Source organism: Blennius ocellaris (assembly GCF_963422515.1).
Source record: "Blennius ocellaris genome assembly, chromosome: 23".
Taxonomy (NCBI): domain Eukaryota; kingdom Metazoa; phylum Chordata; class Actinopteri; order Blenniiformes; family Blenniidae; genus Blennius; species Blennius ocellaris.
In genome coordinates, this window is record NC_137672.1 from 5,792,649 (window position 1) to 5,818,253 (window position 25,605).

At 42.1% G+C, this 25,605-nt stretch overlaps 1 protein-coding gene across 1 annotated transcript in view; it reads right to left on the reverse strand.

Moving 5' to 3' along the window:
• sorcs2 (sortilin-related VPS10 domain containing receptor 2) overlaps window positions 1-25,605 on the reverse strand; it is a 359,541-nt gene that overhangs the window by 196,583 nt on the left and 137,353 nt on the right. The window contains exon 3 of the mRNA XM_080518964.1: window positions 3,206-3,305. Coding sequence (XP_080375090.1) covers window positions 3,206-3,305 — 100 coding nt within the window. The remainder of the gene's footprint in view (window positions 1-3,205; window positions 3,306-25,605) is intronic.

Consider the following 25,605-nt stretch of genomic DNA (forward strand, 5'->3'; position numbering starts at 1 on the left):
TAGGTGGATATCTTGCACAAATCCCTAATTCCTGCCCAGAATTCCTTCGCATTCATCAGATTGTGAAGATTTATGCTGCGTGCAGTTGAAGCAATTTACATAGTCTTTCATTTTATTCAAATTAAATATCTTTTATAATTTAGTTTTTTTTTTTTTTTTTGAAATGTCACATTGATATAGTCATGTGCAAAAAAATACTGGATATTCAACCCAAGGTTTTGTTCATTGCAGATATGTCTCTTATGTGGACATATGTATTCATGGCAACAATTTATGTGAGAAACTTCCCACACATTATTATGTTCAATCCTACAATATTACTTTAAACAAATTTGATTACAAGTTTGATTACTGAGCCCATTATGGTTGTGTGTTTTGTATACTGGAGCATTTAGCTGCATTAGAAAAGAAGAACTTCTGAAATGTTGCCTGACAAAAGGTTGACTGCATTTAAACTTAAACATCGATTGAATGCAATTTAAGCCAGAAATTAGGAAATGCAATGCATTGCTATTCAACTGGCTTTATGTTCAGCTCATTCATAATAAAAAAAAGAACAAAACACTTTACAATGTGGCCTTCATACAAAGTGGATTTTACTCATTTCAAACCAAACTTCGACTCATAAAGATTGCAGAGGTTTGAGATGAAACACGTTCTATCTGATTCTACTCATATGACTCTAATGCAATAGATTTAAAGCCTCAAAAACTGTCACGTCATTGTCAACAATTACAGATTTTTCCCACACATTTTCCCCTTAAAAGGTGACCTTATATACGAGAGATGATTTGCAGTAAGCATGGATTTAAGTCAATTGAAGACATAGCGATACAATCCTTATTTGGCTGTTGCTTTACAGTGTTTGAAGATACTGTGTATGTTCAAAACTGCGAGTTTGTTGCACTGTGTGGTTTCAAAGAGAATTTGTTGTTTGGGAGAGAAAATACAGCTACATACATATTTCAGCACGATCGATACAGTAAGCGCAGGCTTTTTCTTGCACATTCATCCAGAAACATCCAACACGAACAACAAATATCAAAAAACAAGTTCACTGTTACTCAAAGGAATTGAGTTGTTTTTCTGTATTTCTTTAACCACTAGGTGGCAGTGTGGCGATCTATTCGCAGCCTTTTGCGCCATAGCAGAAGGTAAAAAGTTACCAAAACTATGGCAATAAGCAGGGTAGGGTAGTAACGGAGTACATGTACTTCACGTCACAACACACTGTTGTTACCTGGCGACACTGACGCACTGCTCCGGGGAAAGAAACGCATTTTCTGGCTGGAAACTCCGACATAATTAAGTTTTAAAGTGGGAGGAGTCTCTCTGTACAATGCTGATGGCGCCTCCCAGCCGTGAAAGTGCTGCAAACATCCAGGAACTCGACGTCTCACCTGAAGAAACATCTGCAGGTTGGACTGAAACACACCTGGACTCTGTCAACGAGTTTTTTTAACTCATAACCTGTCAGTAACCTGCCAATACCAGTACCGGTGATGGGAGGAAGACATTCTCAATACGTTTAGAGGTTCCTTATGTTTTCGGTATTAATTTGGGCGACAAGCGCCATTACTTTTTTTAAGTAGCAGGTCCAGTCGAGTTTTAAAAGAGATTGGCACATTTTCTTGAATATAAATAGTTTTGAGGACGAACACTTGAATAATTAAAAGCTTTATTTGCATTGTGGTTTTGATTTTTTAATAAAATCAATGTTTGACACCTGATTGGTTATTGAGTTTTGATTTAGTTCAACACTTCTGTTCAGTGTCATTTGTATCTGCTGTGTATAAGATTTATCAGTTCACTGAGCAGACACACATTCTATTCTTTCTGGTCTTTATTTTTTTATGTTTGCTGGCGAAGTAATCCAAAAGTAACTATAAGTACTCTGGTACATTACTTTTTAAAAATGTGATCCTTTGATGTTTTGCCAAACGTAAAAAAAAAAAAAGCAACAAATCACTCACATCATTGACAAAAGATTTAAATTAGCAATAGCTTTGGCATTTCAAAAGAGATGCGATGGTCAAAGTGTGAAAAAGATGGAACCGTCACTCTATTTCTGACGTTTCCTCCATGAATGTCTGACGGGAAGTTTTGTTTGTCGCTCGTGTGAAGTACAGCGCAGCCTGTAGAAACACTCTTGTACAAAGTCTTTCGAGGCTCTGGAGGAGCTTTCTTGATCTGGAGAAAATAATTCTAATGATGTCGTCAGGGAATGGTTTCGAGTGCAAACTTAGAGCAGAAAGCGAGGGGGTCCGTATGGTGGGAGTTCTCACAGAAAGAGAAAGTCTAAAATAAGACTGTCTTCCAGCTGCATTGTGGGAATTGAAGGAATTCAGATCCTGGGGGCTGAGACTCGCTTCAGCATCTGCAGCTTCACTTTATAGTCACTTTTGAAATCTGTGTGGGGGAAAAGTCCTCTCACATGTTTTGGAAGTGCATTTCAAGGTGCTGGATTAAACTAACTCTCGCTTAACTGAACTGAAGTTCACCTTCCACAGGTTTTCTATCGCCTTTTGATCTTATAGTTCTTATAAAAATTGACAAATTTACTGCTTTATAGAGGGTTGTTTGTTGTACTACAATTACAATTAGAAACTCACGATCGAAAAGTAAACAAAATAAGGCAAGGAAAAAATTCTTTTTTTACAGACAGCATCACAAGTCTTGTGTTTGGCGTTTTACAATTAATTTCTAAATAAAAGTGTCCTTCGATATTGAATTTCTACTTATTTACAGACATATATGCACAAATGAACTGATTAAATGAGTTCTCTCATCCATAAAATAAGAAATTCTAATATATATTTTGAAAAGGGGAATGATTGCCTCAGGCATATCGGTCTTTCTTCTGTTTCTAGAAGAAAACATGACACTTTGGCCAACTTACAGTTGAAAAACATAATTTTTTTTTTCCAAAACACATCTTTTTGGCTCACAATGCGTCTGTAATTTAACACCTGTCTCATCATCTTGCATGAATGACTATGGAACATTTTTAAGAATTCAAAGCTGCAAAATATATCAATGCAAAATATTTGGTTGGATTCTGTCCCCACAGTCACTGTGCAAACATTCATTCAAACCTCCAATTCAGATGTGGGGGGGAAAAAAAACAGTCAACTGATGTCTTTTCTAAAGAAGAAAAACCTCATACAAAAAAAAAACCCAACAACAACAAAACAGACACTCTTACCTTTTTCTTGTTGGTTGGGCAGATGTAGAAACTCGTCACCACAATGGTCGTCCCTGGCATCAGGTTGAGTTTCGTGTAGGTTGTCCCGTAGTCAGTAGACCTGAAAACAGAAGGAAAAAAAAGCAAGAAACTATTAGTTGCTTTTCACAGATTCTTGCAATCGGAGGCACAAAGACAAGCCACAAGTTTGCGCCATCAGTCTGTCAAAAACAAGCAGAAAAACAAAGAAAGTATTTTGAGATAGATATTAAAATCTGGAACGTGTCTAAACAAGATTATCTGTTTTATACTCATGTAGGCTGGATTGAAGGTCTACAGACATTTGATGTCGGGTTGTGCTGGTTAGATGCTGGTCTATACTAGTTTAACATTGGTCTATACGAGTCTAATGGTGGCCTATACTAGTCTAATGTTGGTCTATACTAGTCTGATGCTGGTCTATACTAGTCTAATATTGGTCTATACTCATCTAACATTGGTCTATACTAGTCTGATGTTGGTCTATACTAGTCTAATATTGGTCTATACTAGTCTAATATTGGTCTATACTAGTCTGATGTTGGTCTATACTAGTCTAATATTGGTCTATACTAGTCTGATGTTGGTCTATACTAGTCTAATATTGGTCTATACTAGTCTGATGTTGATCTATACTAGTCTAATATTGGTCTATACTAGTCTAATATTGGTCTATACTAGTCTGATGTTGGTCTATACTAGTCTAATATTGATCTATACTAGTCTGATGCTGGTCTATACTAGTCTATTATTGATCTATACTAGTCTGATGCTGGTCTATACTAGTCTATTGGTGGCCTATACTAGTTTGATGCTGGTCTATGCTAGTCTAATATTGGTCTATACTAGTCTGATGCTGGTCTATACTAGTCTGATGTTGGTCTATACTTGTCTGATGTTGGTCTATACTAGTCTGATGTTGGTCTATACTAGTCTAATGATGGTCTATACTAGTCTAATATTGGTCTATACTAGTCTGATGCTGGTCTAGTATTGGTCTATACTAGTCTGATGTTGGTCTATACTCGTCTAATATTGGTCTATACTAGTCTGATGCTGGTCTATACTAGTCTAATATTGGTCTATACTAGTCTGATGCTGGTCTAACATTGGTCTATACTAGTCTGATGCTGGTCTAATATTGGTCTATACTAGTCTGATGTTGGTCTATGCTCGTCTAATATTGGTCTATGCTAGTCTGATGCTGGTCTAACATTGGTCTATACTAGTCTGATGTTGGTCTATACTCGTCTAATATTGGTCTATACTAGTCTGATGCTGGTCTATACTAGTCTAATATTGGTCTATACTAGTCTAATATTGGTCTATACTAGTCTGATGTTAGTCTATACTAGTCTGATGCTGGTCTAACATTGGTCTATACTAGTCTGATGCTGGTCTAATATTGGTCTATACTAGTCTGATGTTGGTCTATGCTCGTCTAATATTGGTCTATGCTAGTCTGATGCTGGTCTAACATTGGTCTATACTAGTCTGATGTTGGTCTATACTCGTCTAATATTGGTCTATACTAGTCTGATGCTGGTCTATACTAGTCTAATATTGGTCTATACTAGTCTAATATTGGTCTATACTAGTCTGATGTTAGTCTATACTAGTCTAATGATGGTCTATACTAGTCTAATATTGGTCTATACTAGTCTGATGCTGGTCTAACATTGGTCTATACTAGTCTGATGCTGGTCTATACTCGTCTAATATTGGTCTATACTAGTCTAACATTGGTCTATACTAGTCTGATGTTAGTCTATACTAGTCTAATATTGGTCTATACTAGTCTGATGTTAGTCTATACTAGTCTAATGATGGTCTATACTAGTCTAATATTGGTCTATACTAGTCTGATGCTGGTCTATACTCATCTAATATTGGTCTATGCTAGTCTGATGCTGGTCTAACATTGGTCTATACTAGTCTGATGCTGGTCTATACTCGTCTAATATTGGTCTATACTAGTCTAACATTGGTCTATACTAGTCTGATGTTAGTCTATACTAGTCTAATATTGGTCTATACTAGTCTGATGTTAGTCTATACTAGTCTAATGATGGTCTATACTAGTCTAATATTGGTCTATACTCGTCTAATATTGGTCTATACTAGTCTGATGCTGGTCTATACTAGTCTAATATTGGTCTATACTAGTCTAATATTGGTCTATACTAGTCTGATGTTAGTCTATACTAGTCTAATGATGGTCTATACTAGTCTAATATTGGTCTATACTAGTCTGATGCTGGTCTATACTCATCTAATATTGGTCTATGCTAGTCTGATGCTGGTCTAACATTGGTCTATACTAGTCTGATGTTGGTCTATACTCGTCTAATATTGGTCTATACTAGTCTAACATTGGTCTATACTAGTCTGATGTTGGTCTATACTAGTCTAATGATGGTCTATACTAGTCTAATATTGGTCTATACTAGTGTGATGTTGGTCTATACTAGTCTGATGTTGGTCTACACTATATATTATATACTGATGAATGCACTGACACACTTTCTTTTCAGGAATAATAAAATGTTTTTTTTTCTTTGTTATTGGGGTGTTGCAGAAATAAATAAATAAAAAAGTGTGAGCCAAGCAAAGGGGATTATACCACAGAAATGTATATTTGGATGAGCTTACATTTACAAACAAATAAGAATAAAACGATAAGTCAGACACAGGTTTTACTACTCATTCTTGGGGTATTTTATATCAGTCACAAACAGCTTTGTGGAAAAAAAAAATATTAAAGATCAGATCTGCTCCGCGACCTTCATTCACAATATGCTGGCATTTCTTTGTAACTGCTAACTTCTCTTGGTCTCACATAAGACCGGCATTGGCCTGTTTTTATTCTGTATATTGAAACAACTACGGCTCTCTGGAAACCCTGTGTGTTGACGTAGCGGAGATCAAATCTGCAGAAATCCGGAGAAAGCGTGGCCTGCTTACTCTCTCAACCTGCCCCAGAGGCATTATGTGAGCTCTCTGTTCACCATATTACCGATTTGCGGAGCGCGGTCTTGAGCCGAGGTGACAAATCAGAAATTGCTGGGAAAGCTGTCAATGCCAAAACAGCCTGGGGCGAGCAATGAGCTACTGACCAATCCTTAGATCTGGCAGGTTTAAGAGCAGGTACGGAGGTGCGGCGTGCGTTGGAGATTGATAGCTGACTGCTGGAGAGTTTCTCCGCTCCCGCTCGCGCCCACCCACCGAGCTGAATGAAAATGATTGTGGCAGGTTTCGAAAAATGACGCAGGTTTTTGCGCGGCGGGACCGCTGATGGATAATTAATGGCTCAGACGCCTGTCAGGAGTACAGACAGGAAAGGCAACTCCAGCCAAAAAGTTCCCCGGTAAAGAGGAGCTGAATAAAGACCGAAGGTTTAATATCCATTATGTGGCTGCTGCTCAATTAACGTCCCACCTCTGTGATTCTATACTTGAACCACTGCCTTCTGTTTCTGTCAAACTACAAGATTCCAACCTGCAAAATGTTTTCAATTCAATCTGATTGTCATGAGGTTTTGTCCACATAGGATATTGGAGCACGAGCTGACGAGATCATTTGAATTAAATCTTATTTAACTGCACAGTTATGATGCTCATCAATCAAAAAGTATGAAAAACACTTTGTGTATTATATTAATTTCAGGCCCACGTTCACCTAAAGCCCATAGTGGAAGTTCAAAATAATATACCATCCTTCGATGTCTGGGTTGGTACATATATGACGCAACATTTGTTCATAATTAGGGCTGCAAACTCAACATAATATGTATCGTCAAGTCAACATGTGCAGTATTCATACTGTCAAAGACTGAAGTGCACTGAGCATCCAAAGTGCAGAATTAAGTACATGAAATTAATCATGACTAATTCAAGAAATTGTGCAATTAATTAGTAAAAACATTCTAAATGACTGATTTCCACAAACTTGGTGGAAACAGGAGTCGTCAGAAGTGGGAAATCAAGAGAAAATGATCAAAAACAACAAAAAGTCAAGGGACTTCTTCTGAATTGCTGATGATGGAAACTGTGGACACACATGATGGGGGAAGAAATGAAAGCTGGTCTGAATAAGTGGCAAGGAAACAAAAAAACTAAACCCATTCAGAGTATGTAAGAAACACTTAAGCAGACGATAGCGCCGTCAATAATAGTACTTGTTCAGGAAAAAAAAGTTTGTCTTTGCAGTATCCTACATTTCAGAAAGTTGTGTTTACCTTGATTACACAGACAGATTTGAAAACTGTTGCGCTCTGGAAGATATTTTTACGCTCAATGTTGTTGTTCTGTAAATAATAATGACCAAAAAAAAAAAAAAATCAATGAAGGTTTATCATTTTAACAGTGAAACCGGCATAGAACAAGATAAACGCAGTTTATTTGTACTCGATTTCAGACACAACTCATGGTTCTTTTCACTTCTGCTGTTGATTTCTGTATTTTAAATCCAAATCCAGCTACAAAATGGACTCTAAAACCAACACGTGCCCGTCGTATATGTGCGTCTTCTGTCTACATTCAAGGGCTCATTTGAAAAGATTTCAGTGGAGACGAGGCGCCGCAGCTTTTAGCTGAGGGTTGAGGGTTCAACCGGAGGGAGCCTGGAAGGGGAGGTCTTGATGAAAGAGAATGATGAGGCGGCACGTCGGCCTGGTTAAGGATGAGAGGATTTACTCCTTCGCACAGTGGGACATCAACCACTGACACACGCACACACGCACACACGCACACACACAATGAAGACACGTACACACGAGTCCCCGCCAAGCCATTCAGCAATCAGCTCTCCCAGAGCGCCTCTGATACAGCTGCAGAAAATGGAGTGGCCTGGCGGGGGTGAGCCACTTCTCCGCGGTGAGCTGGCGCGTGTTTTCATCTTTCTCGCCCGGGCCTGTGCGCGGCGTTTAACCCGGGATCGCTCACGGGGGGGGGGGTGGGGGGGGGGGGGGGGGGGGGGGGGCTCGGACGGAGCTCACACCGCTGACGGCTGCGTTAGCCGCCCGGGCGCCGCGCTTATCTCAAAGACCCACTTTGTGGGAGGAGGGAGGCCTGACGTGACGGGATTCAGGGCGACTCTGAGCAAGTAGAGCGTGTTAAATATGGCGGCTGCTTCACAAAGACACGCATTGCTTTGAAAATGTGAAACTCTGATTATCAGCCTCAAATTAGTTGGAGCTTGTAGGATTATTTGCATTGACTTCTATTAATTTATATCTCTTATCTAACACCTCCAACATACAGGATGTAATCTTTCAAGTAAATATATATACATATATATATATATATATGCTATACAGCCCTTTAGATGTTTAGAAAAAGAGCTGTAAGCTAATCACCCAACAATTAAGGCCCCATTTACACATTTACTCCTTTAACTTTTGTCGCATTCTGGCCATTCACACGACAACGGCGCTCAGAGCCACTGAAAATGCAAATTTATGAAAACATTCCAACTTCATAGAATCAGCGGGAGATCTTCTGAAATGCTGCTCCTGTGCATGCGCACCATGGCCATAGTGAATAATACAAGTGGACAGTGAATGATACAATGGTGGCCCAATGAGTGATCCACTTGTCGGCCACGGCGCCCTTCGCATTTCCTCTGAATATGGAGATTCAGACACGAAAACATCGAGGCCAGGCTGAAGATCTTCAATCGCGACATCAAAGCCACTTTAATTCATGGCGCTAAGACCTGGAGGGGAGCCGGAAACCTCACAGGTGTTTTGTAACCAGCGCTGCATTCCGTCCTCTGGATCTGATGGCCTTTGGTTTTCTGTAATGACGCTCGGTGAGAGATTACCAACCGGGAGAGGACAGGCCGACTGAAATGGAGGTGGATCAGGCACACTGGTCAGGAAACGGCAGGACTATGACACAAGACGAACGCTATCTTGGAAAAAGAAAACGATCAGCAGGAACAGGAACTGCGTCAAACTGGGTCAGATGGCTGGAAGATCACCAGATTAGTGTCCGACGTGATGGGGTTAAGTAACTAAGTAGATTAGTGTAAAATCATATACTGTACGATACACTGCATTATAATACAGTGTGTTCCATGAGTATAATTTAATCCAATTGGCTTCTTTATCTATGATTAGTATATTTCTAATCAGCCGCTCACTTTCTGCAGAGTTAACTCAGCCAAGAAGGAAAGATCTTCATGTACCAGTATGTCACATTGCACAAGCCTGCACAGCGTCCTGTAATTCATTAAGTCATTAATTTCACAATGCATAGCAACACCAAGAATAAAGTTCTTAGACCTGAATCGCTCTGCAGAGCTAAAAGGAAATGCCAAGTCAATGGCGGTTTCTCATTAGAAGTGACCCCTGTCACATCACTCACACTCGTTACATTCTCTGACACCAGTAAAATATTGATCAGTCTTCGGTTGCGGCCATTTGGGGAGTTTTTAAACAGTATAAATCATCAATTATCTGCAGCTTCAAGAGGAGGGGAACGCATCAACTCTCGCAGCAGAGCGTGACATTGCAGAGTGATAATCTCTCGTGCAGCACGGAGGCCCTTTGCAAAGCCTTCTTCCTGTTGCATATTTATAGTCCTTCATTAGCAGGAGTGTAATGAGAGGCCGGGGGTTGAGGTGGCCTCCTGCCCAGAAACACAGCTCAACATCTGGACCGCCGTGATCCCCCCCCCCCCCCCCCGTCCTCGCCGCTGCCCTATCTCCCTGCCCTCACGGCTCCTCGCTGCCAGGAGTCTGCTACAATGAAGTCTGCATCTTTACATCCATCTGGTGTTAAAGAGCAGCGGCAAATGATTGGAACAGTAGTTGTAGTAAGCTGCCCCCCCCCCCCCCCCCCCCCCCCCAAATAAGTTTTCCAATGAGTTTGATGACATTTAGATGATTTCATCTTGCCACATGATGACAGCCGGAGAAACATAACAAAATAAATGGTTTGAATCCCAATTTATTGTTGTAGTTTCACTGCAAAAGAGGCACAAAGTCATAAATCAGCTCAACAGTCTTACAGAATGATTTAATCTGACCTGTTTAGGATGAATTGTTCTATTTTCACATCTTCCCAAAGCAGATCGTCAGGCTCTGGTTCCACGACAGGCCGCATTCATTAATTCAGACCATTTAAAGTGCAATAAATCCAAATATTTAATGTTTTTTCCAAGAGTGGCATAAAATAGTAAAGTTAAAATGTACAATCGTTATTTAGACTACATCATCAATGATATCTGTTTTTTTTGTTAGGCTGCACAAAAAGTATTTTATTCCTGAGAAATACAGTCCTATTTATACATTATTGCGTGCGTCTTTGAAATCAACTGGTTAATTAAATAGTTGACGGTAAAGATGTCAACCGTGCCGTTGATGTCTGTACAGCCTGTATACTTGATATACGTAGGAGTACGAGCTATACTTACTTTATGGAACAAATAAGATGTGACGATATACATTTGATTGACCCGATACCGTTCAGTAATATCCGAAACATGACTTCAAAGCAGTTACTCCAAAATTTGAATGACCTCTTCCAAGATCTCTCATTAAAACGAGCACGACTCACGTAGTCCATCACAGCGCTCGGCGAAAGGAAGCATCTACTGGACTAAAAAGGGCAACAGAATATGGCAGCAATAAAATGAGGAGTCAGGGGGCAACGGAAAGATGTTACACCATTAATAAGTTTAATATGGAGGTTGGGTGGGGGTGGCCGTTGAAAGTCAGCAACCTTATATGGCAAGAATAATGATGTTAAGTTAATAGGAGAGCTCATTTTGTGCTGTCTGCCATCAAGACCTTTGAATTAATAGACTGGTCAGGAGCTATTGTAGATTAATGAGGAATAATTACAATGGAAAGTGTCGGCAGCATATTAGGGGGATATAAAGGCTCACCCAGAAGAGAGAAAGAGAGGAGAAAAGTGACAAAAATGACTCAAACTAGCCTTCAGTGTTAGTCAAATTACATATTAACAGAAAAGTACAATGTCAGGGCATCAGTGATATTAGCCTTTATTATGTATTTCATGTGAAAGTCAAAGAACTGCAAAAATCCGTAAGATGACTCGGATATCTTCAAGCTTCAATGAAACACAATGTCTTAAACAAGTCTGCAGAGACAAGATCCATCCTGGTAAAAGCCAATCAGCTGAAATGATACCAGTGGAAGGACGTAAACCGCCCGGCGTGAAGGAAGAGTGGAATTGCCACCGACACAAAAAGCCAGAGAGGAAGGCGGATGTGGAGGTGTCTTTGCGAATGGATGTGACAGAGACAGACACTGTGGGGGAAATTGTATTTTCCTTGATGTGCCTGAGAAAACAGAGAAATGTGGAAGCACTTTGGGGCGGCGACAGGTGCTGATTCAGATTTAATGTCCTAATATGTCAAGGTGGCTCCCGGCGCCTGACGTCTCGGGGGAGGAGAAATCGAGAGTGTCAAGCGAACGCGCAATGAGACAGAATTCCCAAAAATACAGAGCAAGGGGGAAAAGGAATGAAGGATCTGAGGGACGTAGTTTCTGGATAAATCCATCTGAAGACCTCCAACATGTTCGGGTTAATGACTGAGACGTGACGGATAGAACCCTACAGGAATCCTTCAACGACTTCAATCTGCTGTCAAGACCGAAGCTAATAAAAAAAGGTTCAAACGAAGCTCAGAGTAAAGCGGAGCAGAGTTTCTGACAAGCAGGTGAAAATATACAGTCATTGATTTGTCTGGAAATGCTGTTCAAGGTCTGATTTCTGCGGAAAGCTCAGGACGGGGGTGAACATGCCCTGTAAGTCTGAATCAGCGTTAAACAGCACGGCACTCGGACTATTCGTTTGAACAAAGTTCATTTCCGATTTCCTGGGAAAACGATATCACAGCTGTGTGTGTGTGTGTGTGTGGGGGGGGGCAACCAACCCTCCCAAGAGACGAGTTTGAGTCGTATCCACCTGTAAAAGAATACGTGAAAGCTTCTGATCATTTGCACGAGGCTGAAATAACCTGCTCTGCTGACAAGAGTGATGAAGCGTTGAGGTGAATTTGCCTCCTGGCCAGGGTCTCACTCTCCGCCTCCATTAGCTGCATCCCAGTAGAGTCTGTGCCAAATTGTGTCCGAAGCAGGTTAAAGCTTAGGTCAGGAACCGTCATAAAGATCCAAGCTCTTCCCATCTTTCTTTTTGAAAGAGTCGGGAATTAGCAGGGGATGGCCTCCTCTGATTTATCACGGCGAAGGTAATTGCCGTGACTTGCGTTAGAAAATACTGCTGAGAAAGCGTCACCATTAGTGCTAAAGCTGATTTACCGTGGTTAAAAAGTAAGGCGTCATAAATACTCGGGGACAGATTGGGCTTTCAACAACTGTGAGTCTTTGCTTCTTCTTTGGTAAACGTGAAAAATATCTCTTCGTGAGCCGAGGCTTCATGTCAGCAACGGTTTCTGCTCACTGCCTCTTTTTAGGAATGACCATTCAGGCTTGACTGCAGCTATTTTTGTTTGTTTGGTTCTTTTTACAAACCGGACCACACCTCAGTGTCATCTGTCTGTTAATTTGCCTCCTTTTTACACCACAGCAAATGGTTATGGATGATAGAGCTTGGGGAGTCTCAGGTGTAGCCCAGACAAAGGCTTTATGACCATCTGCTGTCGCCTGATTGTGTCAAAGCCAGAGTTTATTGCCTGCAGAATGGACTGTTGAATGATATAGCACATTTTCCCAGAAACTTACAAACAGGCAGCCAATGGCGAAGTGGTGCTCGAGTTGCGAAGCCACGTTGTTTGGATGAAAAAAAAAATCCGGGAGCACAATGCCTGAACACACCTCTCAATTCGTCGGCGTGTCTGTGATTATCTGGTCGTGACAAACAGAATTCAACGCTCTCTCCCATCACTGTGAGTGCCACCAGAATGTGGCAGCGAGCAGAGTGTGAAGCCGGGAAAGCAAAAAAGAAGGCAACCCGGCATCGGGGGTGACTGTAGCAGAGCTGTCAACCGCACTGGTCACAAATAATGGAAAAGGCAAGCGAGTTGTTGGTGTCGACTGATCTGAGAAGGACAAAGACCAGTGAGGCACAGACACATGTGACAGTGAGGTCTGACCAATCGAAGGAGTAGCATGACAACTTCAGAAAGCAAATATTTAAACCCATGAATGACTGCAAAGTGTTGATCCTCTGGATCTGTAGCCTTTATAGCCAAAATAGCTTTTTTTTTGCCAATTCTATACCTAATAAAATTTGTCTGAACCTAATAAAACATAGCTATATATATTTTTTGCAGTGGCAAATAAGTCCATTCTATTCCTCTATCCTTTTATTAATTTTAATTATGGTAGTTTAGATGAGTTTAATAACATTTCTAGGATTTTTAGCCTTTTTAGCTTGTTTTAAGTTGTCTAGATATTGTAGCATGTCAGCTGTTTGAGCTGTTTACGCAGTTTTAGACATTTCAGCAGTCATTATAGCAGTTCCAGTGCCAATTATCAGTTTTGGCCGTTCCTTGCCTCGCATTTTAATTTCAAAAAAGTTTTTGAAACAATGTTTGTTTACATAGAAATACTGAAAATAATGTAGTTCGCATGCTGGGCCACTAGTGGGTGTTGTTGTCTGTTTTTGTAATGAAACCACACACATAGAAAACAATACGTTATAAACGGACCCACCACCAAATTGGATTGTTATTATAGTGACAAAACTACCACGTCCCAGGAGAATAGAGGCAAATGTTGTTATTGTTTTCTCAAAGGTCCACATTGAGAGCCTTTGTCAAAAAGTTGTGTTTTGACTCTGAGCACCGTTGTCATGTGATATCACTTCATTTAGTAATTATTTTAGTAATTTTAGCCTTTTTATTTCTTTCAGATTGAAATGTTTAGCCATTTTCGTTTGTGATAACCATATTAGTGGTTTTCGCTATTTGTCTGATTAAAGCATTTTTACATTCAAATGGTTTTAGCACTTAAAGTCATTGTAGTTATTTTAGCCAATTAGCTGTTTTAGACTTTCTAATCATTTCACAGGTTTGCAGTTTTAGCCATTTTATCTCTATATGTCAGTATAGCTGTTCAACTTTGACATTTCAGCTGTTATGATACTATAGAAGTTTATCTTTTTTGCCAATTTGACGATTTTTAAGCATTCTCGAAGAAATTAATTTAGCATCTTTACACATTTTAGCTTCTTCAGCTCTATTAGGCAGTTAGAACTTTTTTCGTAACCCTTGCTTTGGTGCATATTTTACTTCCCCAACTACTAATCCATTACTTCATTTTAGAATGACATAAGTCGACTCAAGGTGTGAGATAAGACCAGCTAGAACAAATACAAATAAATATTTCTTTGCACATATTTAATTTCAACGCTACATGGAGCAATTATTTAGAAATCCCTGACATCCATTCTTTATCTATACTCATTCGGCAGTAGGGAAATGCTGAGTACATTTTATTATTATCAAATTAGTACAAAGAAGTCTGAAAAACAACCACCCACATCTACAGTCTGTCCCAGCAGTGATTTGGCCAACGCTCCTTCTTCTGGTGAGGTTTCTTGGTCCAGACTATGAAGGTTAGATTCAATTCTGTTTTGTTTTTGTGTTTTTTTTGTTTTTTTTGCTCATACTTGCATTTCTCATAGCAGACTAAAAGATTCAAACTAAAATTATGCAACATAGCTTTCGCCACTTCCATGACAATGCTGTGCGCTCAGTGATGCAACGCATGCAGGATTATTACAACCATATTTTCACAAGCTGACAACTCTACAGCGTCCTACAAAATGCACAAAAGAGTCACAACAACACAAGATTTGTTTTTTTTTTTTCCTCTGATGTATTCATCAACACCAACAAATGAAATATGTTGCAAGGATTTGATGCTTTTAAGGCTCATCACATGTTGGGTTTGGTCCTTTCAGAGGTCTTTGGTCCTCGCTGTGGTCAGACTGGATTCAAACTGTTACTAAAGCCAGAAGTTTTTTGGGTTTTTTAAAACAGTATTTGTCAACTTGCTTACAGCGCAACAGAATTCAGTTTGTGTGTCTCCATTATCCCGAGAGCTATGTTGGGTGGAGTGGAGCACTCGTAGGAGTGTCGCCCATACCGAACAGAGACCAAACAAGAACTGTATCTATGCTCATCCAGGTTGTTGTTGAACAGTCGTCCAACAGCCTTCCTTCATAAAACCACTAATTCATCCACTGAAAACGCAACGCAATTACTCCTGGGACAAGCACTGGAAGTCAACACCAGGACTAGCATGACACAGACGCCAATCCTGCACACCGGCAGCTGATCAGTGGATATTCTGCTGATGCCCAGGAGCAACAGCAGACTTGGTACATGAAACAAAAGAACCATGAACTATTCTGAAAGGTACTGCAAATGACAATGCACCACGTCACTGCTGGGAATCAAGTGAAACAAGATGGACAAGATCTGATTGCTATAAACATTTCTGCGTTTTTTTTTTTTATACATTGGTACACACTTTGGATTTTGAGCCTTTCCTGCACTATAACCACAACATCAAAGTGCCCTTTGCCGTGTCTCAAAGCCTGTTGTGTGTAATCCAGCAAGAATTACCTGGAAGACCGCACTGTCTTGTTTCGTAGCGTGTAGGAGTCGACACTTGTAGCAGCCTGGCTGATCAGAGCAGAGAGTCAGAGACACCATTACATGGAGTATCCGCTCTGGAATCGCTTTGCCTGTGCCGCAATATCTCCTCCTGTATGAGGTAATCTATCTAATTTGCATTAGAAACACAATACGTGGCAGCAGGAGCTGGGAAGATGTGAGCTACATTCCTTTTCAGCTTAGTCAACAGTGCCTGAACAGCAATTGGCAAATTGCATCTGGAAGTGCCTCCTACACTGCAAGTAGCCAGAGCAGGCAGTTAGCCAGGATACAGTGATTCATGCTTGGTAAGGGCACTTCACAGTGGCGGATAGTCTCTTGAAGTGCACAAAACCACTGGAGCATAGTTATCAGGAGCGGAGTGCCGCTGCCATTTGAAAAGCTGCTTATGGAAGTCCCCTGACAGGCTTTTTTGAATCTATTTTTTCCCCCGTTTGTAAGAAGAAATAGTCCATTAAATACATCAGCACCGGCTTGCCCGTAATGGACAGGCTTTCTTCGGAGGTCATTGTGTTATTCCGCCATTGATCACGTCTCACCGAGGCACCGTGGTGGGCCACTGGCCTTGCCTTGTCAGCTTTGATGACAGTTTGTTTGGATCTTTGCGACAAGCACAGCTGAATAAAAGAATGATAAAAAAAAAAAAAAAAGCAATATGGAGGTCACCGTGGCCTCCAGGTCTCCCCCGATGGACTTTCGTCAGTATGCTTCTGTCAGCAAAGGCCATGATTGCACTTAGTGAAAGGCACTCCGTCTCCTGAAGGCTCTCAACTTTCTTGTTGTCATGTCGCCTCACCGACGTATCAAACTGACCAACCTCGTGTTCCACAGAGATTCCCTGTCAATTTGTTCATAATTAATAATGCTGCAGAGTGAAGTACCTCAGAATACAAGTTTAATAAAGGGTTACAGCAACGTGTGGCATATATTTGGGATGTCATTGACAATGTAATGTCTCGATCGACTATCCATCCATCCATCCATCCATCCATCCATCCATCCATCCATCCATCCATCCATCCATCCAATCCCAGCTAATTATTCATACAGATTGACATAATGGTCAATTCAGGGAAAACTCATAATTTTTGCTTTCTCCATTTTTTTTATTTTGCTTTGAGTTTACACAACAACATTTTGAAAACAGCAAACGTTGAAAATGGAAGTGTCAGAAACACTGAACACAATGTCGTTTTCACGTTGGGCCACTAGTGGGTGCTGTTTCCACCGTTGTTTTGTAATGCAACCACACACACATCCAAAAATAGAACAATAAGCTACAAGCATTAACAATGGCGAGTACATTGACATTGGTCAGGACTGACGACGAAGTTGGATTGTTATATGCTATATAAACTATATATTATAAAACTACCAAGTTTCAGGAGAACATGGACCGAGAGTCATGACACTTTGAAGACCGACATTTTTCTTATTGTCCATCGACCTGTGCATGTGAGGAAGAACTATTGGCTATGGCTGAGGTGTGCATGTAAAGTAGCAGTGATTTTAGAAAAGCTGTGTTTCTCCCTGGTCTATAAGGAGTCGGAACTGGAGCATTTTCAGAAAGTTCCAGCACGAGAGCCGTTTTCAGTGGCTCCAAGCATCGTGGTTGTGTAAACAGATCCTCAAAATGCAACAAATGTTTTGCAATTTCACATGAAAATGATGAAAACAAACAAGAACTATTTCCGTTCTTTCCAAACACCCTAACGTCATGCGGGGAGAGTTTGCACGTTCTTCCTGTGAGAGGTTGGCGACGTCTGACCGTCCACTCTGAAGTGAAAGCCGATGTGGATTTGTGCCGTGTGATGGATGGAAGATGTCCCGTTGCATGACTACAGGACGTGTAATACGTACTTCTGTGCCTTCAGAGAGCTTTTCCACTGGTTCCTTCTCTGCAATAGAACTGTCATGCGACATGCAAACGCCTGTCATAAACCCATTGAAGCGCACACACGGTCAGGGAGTGGAGCTTCTTCTTCCTTTGTGAGGTGAAACGCCTCACCCTGATTAAAGAAAACAGGGTTTCACACGTAAGCGCTGTTGAGTAAACAGGTTATGATCGTCCAAAGCCAACTAATAAGTGCGTGTAAATCCACCGACTGAAATGTGACAAATGTTGATAACAGCTTTGCAACAAGTCCCCCCCCCCCACACTTTCTCCACAGTGAGCTCAAACACTTCTTCTTCCTGCTTTAATGTGGTTAAGCTCTCACTCGGCTGAATTCGCCTCAGCGGAGACACCAAAGGAACCATAAACCACCCACCACTTCTTCTCTGAGGCGCCCACGCTGCGCCCTCCGTGCACCCACGTTCCCGGCTGAATAGAGGACAGGAAGGGGGCTCCAAATGGGGACATTTATCTCGATGACATTCCCATCAGCACACCCGGGGACATGCCACCCCGAGCGCCCCGCCCCGTCCCGTCCCGCCCCGCCCCGTCCCCTCCAGACGCCAGTGTTTGTGTGCGGTCGGATCCGGGAGGTTTGACTTGCATTCCGTTGTTTTATGTGCGAAGCCAAAGCCAGCAGATAAAAACGAGCAAATCCTCCGACCGCACTTGGCTGTGAACGCACAAACAGACGGCGCCGCTCGCGCTGCTCTCTCCTGCTCTCTCTCTCTCGCTTTCTCTCCTGCTCTCTCTCTCTCTCTCTCTCTCTCTCTCTGCACTTTCAATCGGTCCATTGTGCAAATGATCCCGTCACCCTCTCCACACTTGCCTTTGTTTTCTGAGCCACAGAAGCACAGCAGAGGAGGCACAAACACAAAGACAATGCAATTTAATTGCTCTTTCTGGAAATGTGAAGGAATCCTTTTTTTTTAAAAAATTTTCATTCTTGTCTTAAGGCGTTTAGAAAAACATTCAACGAGCCCCCCCCCCCCCCCCCCCCCCCCCCCCCCCCAACAAGCCAATTACTCGTCACATCTTGGTGATTATTGAATGACTGAATTCTCATGTGTGAAGCCACCAGATTCTGAAGCGACTGCGACTCACTTCCTCACATGTTTGATCCCAGTCTGGTCCTGATCAAGTGTTGAAGTTTTCCCGAGTGGCGAATGTAACATGTGAAGGAATTTGGAAGCGCTGAAGTGGTAAAAATATGCAAAATTTATCAAGTCAACTTCATCATCGAGATAAATTCAGCATCCTGCTTTTCTTTTGTGTTAAAAAACCCCAAGCATTTTCTACAAGTTGTGCTCTTTTGGCTTTATTTAGCAGAAAATATGAGCAAAGCCTGTAAAGCTCAGAACTTATAGACATTTCATTATAAATGTCACAATTTTTCTTTAGAGCGACTAACATATGGAAGTATTGTTTACAGTCTGCTGCTGTTGTTTAATATTGTACGTAGGTAATTCTCGACCCTTTATCAGTCAAGTCACCATTATTGGTAGAATTCATATGTCTTACAAACTAACAGTGTTGACCAAATGAAACTCATAAAAACTCATTTCAAACTCACTCAAACAAGTGTCAGTATTTCATATGTTACCATGTTAGCAAATCCACTCTATCATTCTATCAATAAATAAGAATAAATGTTGGAACATAGTCGTTTACTCGTCAGGTTTACAAAGAAAACCCCAAAGCTCAGATAACTTAAAAAAAAAATCCTCTTGAAGTGTTTTGCAAATCAAACACTAGTTGACTCAAGCACCGTTTATCTGTTTTCCAGTAAAGATGGAAAAACTGTTGTGGTGTTTAGAGGTTCTTGTTTACACAACAACAATGCTTGGAGCCATGAAAAATGCAACATTTTGAAAACAACTGGATCTTTTAGAAAACGCTTCAAATGTCTCTGCTGTTACAATGTTGCAATGTCGATGGGCATGTGTGTGTGTGTGTGTGTGTGTGTGTGTGTGTGTGTGTGTGTGTGTGTGTGTGTGTGTGTGTGTGTGTGTGTGTGTGTGTGTGTGTGTGTGTGTGTGTGTGTGTGTGTGTGTGTGTGTGTGTGTGTGTGTGTGTGTGTGGTTTCATTTCATTGCATCACAAAAACAAACGTGCACCAACTACATGGTTTCCATTGCTTTCATTGTTTCTGCCGTTTCCTTTCATTTTCAGAATGTTGCTGTATAAACGCATAACCTTTCTGAAACAAACATGTAAATACGGAGCCTGAGCTCCCCCGCGGCCTCCAATCCAAAGCATTACAGTGAAGTCGACCAATAGTGGACAAACATTCAACATTGTGCTGGGACCCCCAAGATATGAGTGACAGAGATTCTAGAACACATCTCATGTTTATTATGTTTATTCTTTTCAAACCTAAATGTGGCACAAGGCCGTACGGTCTCAGTCCCATCTTCCATACCCAACCTTCTCTACATCCTCGATCTTCTCCCACCATCACCTCCTGCACTGCTTCTGTCTTATTTACAACCGGTCGCCTTCATCATGATGTCGTGATGCAAGCCAGCAAGATGACATGAGGCTGAGAACACAATGTAATGACAACACATACTCATGATGGAGGAATAAACCACATCTGGCTCGCTGATCAGACGGAGGAGCAGAGCTTTATTGGTGTGAACTGGTTTGATTCTCCATTCAACACCTGCTACCACGAAGGGTCCTGACTTCAAAGACCTACAAGCTGACGGCGGGTCGGTAACCGCCGGCCCCCCTGCTGGGAATCCGCTCTACAACCGCCTTGGGGCATCTCACGTGAAGGGCAACAACGCCGCCTCGCAGGCAGTGATCAAGGGCAGACGCTAAGACAATACTGCAGGGGCGGTGGGGGAGGTGCTTTTGATGTGTGGAGAAGAGGTGATGAATGAAACGATGAGCATTTGATTGGATGATAGAAAGCTCTTACTGTTTTATGTATTATGTTTTAAAGCAAATTTTCATTACCTAAATGTAGATATTTGGATGATTTGGCTCCACTCAACATGGTGAGACATGACATAAAATAGCACAAGGAGGTAACTAATTATGCCTTTTCTTTTTCTTTTTTTTTAATCTCAGGGACTGGACCTTTGACCTTGAAAAGGACAAGCCCGACAAGATTGTCAGACACCCACACGTTTCTGGGGGCAGAGGTGACCCCCCTCCTACGGGAGCCAGAGGCTCCATGCTAACATCAGGCAGCCCAAGGACAAACCAATTTGTCTCAGTAACCGACTCTGACAGGGGCCTCGGACTAATCAGCCAATACTGATTGCTGTTAGCCTGTCAGTCGATAAGTCGGGAGTTACAGATAAAAACAGTCGCCGTAATTCCTTAATGCGTTTCGGACCTTTGCTCCAAGTATTTAAGGAAGGAAACCGATCTTTCATGAGTTAATTCTACAAAACAAAATATACAGGAGCTTCAAGAGCTAAACACTCCTTTTATTACTGCGTAAATTATGGAAATATTAACAAATCTAAGGTGGAGTCAAGGGGAAGAGACAGAAGAGAGAATTTATTTGATCTTATTGCATTCCCAAGCACCCAATCTGAGACCACACATACAAAAGCCCCCATTTACACGTTTTCATGGAAAACGTTGCACGCCATTGTGTTTGTCTGTTGACACAACGGTGCTTAGATCCACTTTTTGAAAACCCTCCGACTCTGTGTACACAGAGAAAAGGCAACGTTTCTGAAATGCTGCTCCTGAGCCTTCACGTCACGGTTTAGTAAATATTTGCTCTGCAGATGTGCAAGTAGAACATTAAGAACAACGTTTTACTCCTTATTCTCCTGGGACTTGGTACTTTTATAGTCGAGCCACTGTAATAATAATCCAATCGGGCGTCTGTCCATACGAAAGTCTGTGTATTCGCCATTGTTTATGTTTTTAGTGTTTTATTTACTGTGCATGTGTGTGTGTGTGTGGTTTCATGATCATAAACAAAACCACCCACGAGTGGCCAAACTACATCATTTCCATGGAACCCATCATTTCCAAAAGTTGCCTTGTAAACACAAATCTTTTCTCAAGCGTAAACGCAAAAAAAAAATGCGCTTGAAACAGTGTTTTGTGTAAACGGGGCTTTATACTGACACTTCAGTGAGTTAATCATGCTCTCACAAAAACCTCGAACTGAAGTGGTCGATAGGGAATAAAACCCGTAACCCTGCGACTGTAACTTCGACTGAATCTCTTTTTTTATTTGGATTTGGATTTGTGTGCTGGGAAATTCAACCACAGTCAGATAGAATGTTCAGATGTGTGAGTCGTTCTTTGTTTCAAGTGTCTCCTCCAACTGCACGGCGAGTCGGCCATCAACTGCTCTGCGCAATGAGATTGAAAACAACTTTGTTTGCAATGTTGTGGGAGCTGCGGGGAGCCACAACGGAGAGACTAAAGAGCCACATGTGGCTCTAAAGCCGCGGGCAGCAGACCCCTGGTTTCAAAACAAGGTTTCATTGAACGTAAAAAGGTTTTTTTTCGAGTAAATTTTCGGGCTGCCAGATTGTTTTGATGCTTCAGAGTGAATGCTTTTTGCTGAATATGTTAATCTACAGCACCGGGGTGAATGTAATCCCCACACGTTGACATTTCTCTTGTAAGGTTCGCCGGGACTCGCTCTGTGTCGAGCAGATGACTGATGTTTTTTCATTGCTTATCTCTTCGACTATTCACATGCAAAAAGAAAAGATCATTGCTGGCAGCTGACACAAGCAGAATTACTGATATAATACTCTTCTTCTCGCGGGCTGGGTGCGTTTCAGGCTGCATCCTTCACATGAAAGCAAAAAGAAACGGGGAAGAGCGAGCGCTCTCAGACTCAGACGCTGGTTTTCGGTAAGTGGGCTGATAACTCAGAGAGAAGCTAAGCGTTTTCCCAAGGGGCCGGGGGGGGGGGGAGGGGGGGGGGGGGGCACTCTGCAGAGCCCTCACATCTCCTAATCATCTGTCACCCAACAACCCCCCCCTCCCCCCCGCTGCATGCACAGGCTGTGTACAGCATCTCCACTCTAGCAGCGAAGGAGAAGTGCTATCAAGCCTTTGAATGCATCGATGAGTCAACACCTGTGGTTTTCATCCGGGTTCATCTCAAGTTTTCGATCGCCTCCACCAGATGTAATTGGAGTTTTGCAAAAGTGCTCCCATCTGAGGCCACATAAACGCGCACATGCATCCGTGTGAAGGACGTCCACCTCTTATAAATAAAATGCAACCGCGGCGGCTCTTAAACGTCTCCGATGAGTTTACGGGCCTGTAAAGCAGAGCGCGGCCCGTGGGGTAATCTTCACTGCCGGCGCCTGCCTTCAGCGCGGGCAGATTGTGCGCCTCTGAGTGTGCAATCCAGTAACCCCGACTATTAATATCTGCAGCGAGCATGAAGGGAGACGGAGGCACCATTAAAACGCTGCTGGAAGGGTTTGACCCGGAGCTAGCAGGGGGCGCCAGTGGTGGCAGGAGGCGGTGTGTGTGTGTGTGTGTGTGTGTGTGTGTGTGTGTGTGTGTGTGTGTGTGTGTGTGTGTGTGTGTGTGTGTGTGTGTGTGTGTGTGTGTGTGTGTGTGTGTGTGTGTGTGTGTGTGTGTGTGTGTGGGTGCGTGTGCGTGCGTGTGTGCGTGAGCCATGGCTTATCTCCATGTCAAGATTTCTTGTGTGGGAAGTGCAAGATTGACTTCTGAGGCTCTGACGCAAGAATTTCCTCATGGAACAGCGACACTGGTAAGAGAAAATGTGGGAATGAATATCAGGTCCAATAGATGTGGATTCTGTGAGGGTGAAAAAAAAAAAAAACTCGCTTCACATGGCTGTTTTATCAGGCGGAGAGAGAAGGAAAAGATGTGATTTGGGAGAAGCGTGTGGATTCCTCTCTTTTTTCTTGCAGCCAGGAAGTGAAACACTTCTCGTGATCAACAGAAGACGTTAATACATTTATTTCACTCTCATTCATCTCAAGTGATCACATTTGACTGATTGCCAGACTGCATGTATTTTCTTTTCGAGATGCTATTGTTGTCGATGGATCAATTGCCATTAAAGGCTTTTGCTTATTTGAGCAAATACGATTTTTTTTTTTTTTAACAGATGCTCTCATGCTCTTAGGGTTGTGTAATCTATTTAATAATTCCAATTACTTGTTAATGTTTATAGCAAATTGTTCCCTGTGAGCATGTGTGTGGTTTCATTACAAAAGCCAACCGCAACAACTCGTGGCCTGACATCCTAACTACATAATTTCTTTTTTACAGTTTTTGCCGTTTCCATGAAAACGAACATTGTTTTCAAAACGCTGCCTTCTAGATGTGACTCGTTTCTGAAACAAAAACGATGCGCGTTCACCTGAATCGACCCCGGTCGCTGTCATTGTGGGTGAACTTTATGTCAAACCCTGCACCCAAAAACCCTTTCAGTGAGCCAACTGCTGCAAGTCATTCATCTACTTACTAACAAGTTTAAAGACTCTCACAGCCTTGCAGCTCCTGCTGCTACTTCCTCCTGTATGTTCACTTCCAGCCATAAACTCCTTTCATTTGTGCCATTTGCATTCAGTCACAGCGGCAGAATCAATCAAGTTGTACGGCAGAGAGGAACAGCTGTGGCCACAGGATGAGCTCGATTATTGCTGCACATCAGGAGGAGTTTTCTGCTCATCGCCATCATCTGGATGGCACTTTGAATTCATTAATAAGGGATAAATACACCCTTAACGGCATGGTAGTGAAGCAAACTGTCTTAATGTCACATTTGATGTGACAAAGTGGGTGTTTTTTGATGAATTTGATCCAATCTGGATTTTTTTTTTCTCTCGCACATATAACAAGAATAAAACACGATCAATGTGATTCTTGTAGCGAGAAACAAACTTTTTAATGTCCATTTCAGGAACATGTTATTTTTGATCTACTTTTTGCAATAATGGACAAACAGTATCTGTCATATTTTTGTCCTCCCGTGACTTTACACAGTGAGGGCTTCCCGAGGAGCTGTCCGTGGTGCTGAAATCTCCCACCACTGCTCTCAGTGCGACTCGACAACCTGCCGACACCGGCTCGGCTCCAATTACACAGAAAGCATCGGGGAGGTGGGCGAGCCTAGCGCCGTTTTATCACCTCGCCGTCTCTCGGTGTTGTGGGGAACCGCTCTCGGAAAGCACATTTGGACTCGAAACGTGCCCACGCCCGCTCGTCCTCTGCCATCGATGTGCCTGTCTGATGTGGCGGGCTGGGGTTGGGGTTGGGAGGTGGCCACGGAAACGTAGGTGGTCATCTCATTTGTGTAATTGCATTTCAAGGCGCGCTGGCCTCCTCACGGGATGAGCAGAAATATAATGCCTGAAATTGCAGACGTGCAGGCTTTTTGCTGCGTGAGGTAATAAGATAAGAGAGCCGCTGGCTGGAAATCAAAAGTGACATCACCTGACGGAGGATGTTTTCCTCTCAGCGGCCTGCAACATGAAGAGGGCTCAACAGTGTGAAACTGTATCAGAGATTTCACATGGAGATAAGGGTCGGGCTGAGGCGAGAGCGTCAGGAGGAGGCTGGAGCTGAGAGTGCGAGAGAGAAATGTTGGAGGAGCTTCACGGTAGAATCGCTGATGAAGAGCAGTAAATTGTGACTGCACAACACGTCCCTGAGGCCCCCCTGCGTTGACTCCAGGGCCCCATTCAAACAGCAACTTTTAGAGTGAAAACTGTTTTTGTGTTGTTGTTGCAGAAAGGTTTCGTGTTTACACGGCAACGTTTTGAAAACGACATCCGTTTACATGGAAAAGGCAGGGTGAAAATGAGCCTAAAGGTGGTGCTGTTGGTTGTTTTTGTAATGAAACCACACATAAGCGGGGGCCGAGAACGGTACTTTAGAAACATGAACAA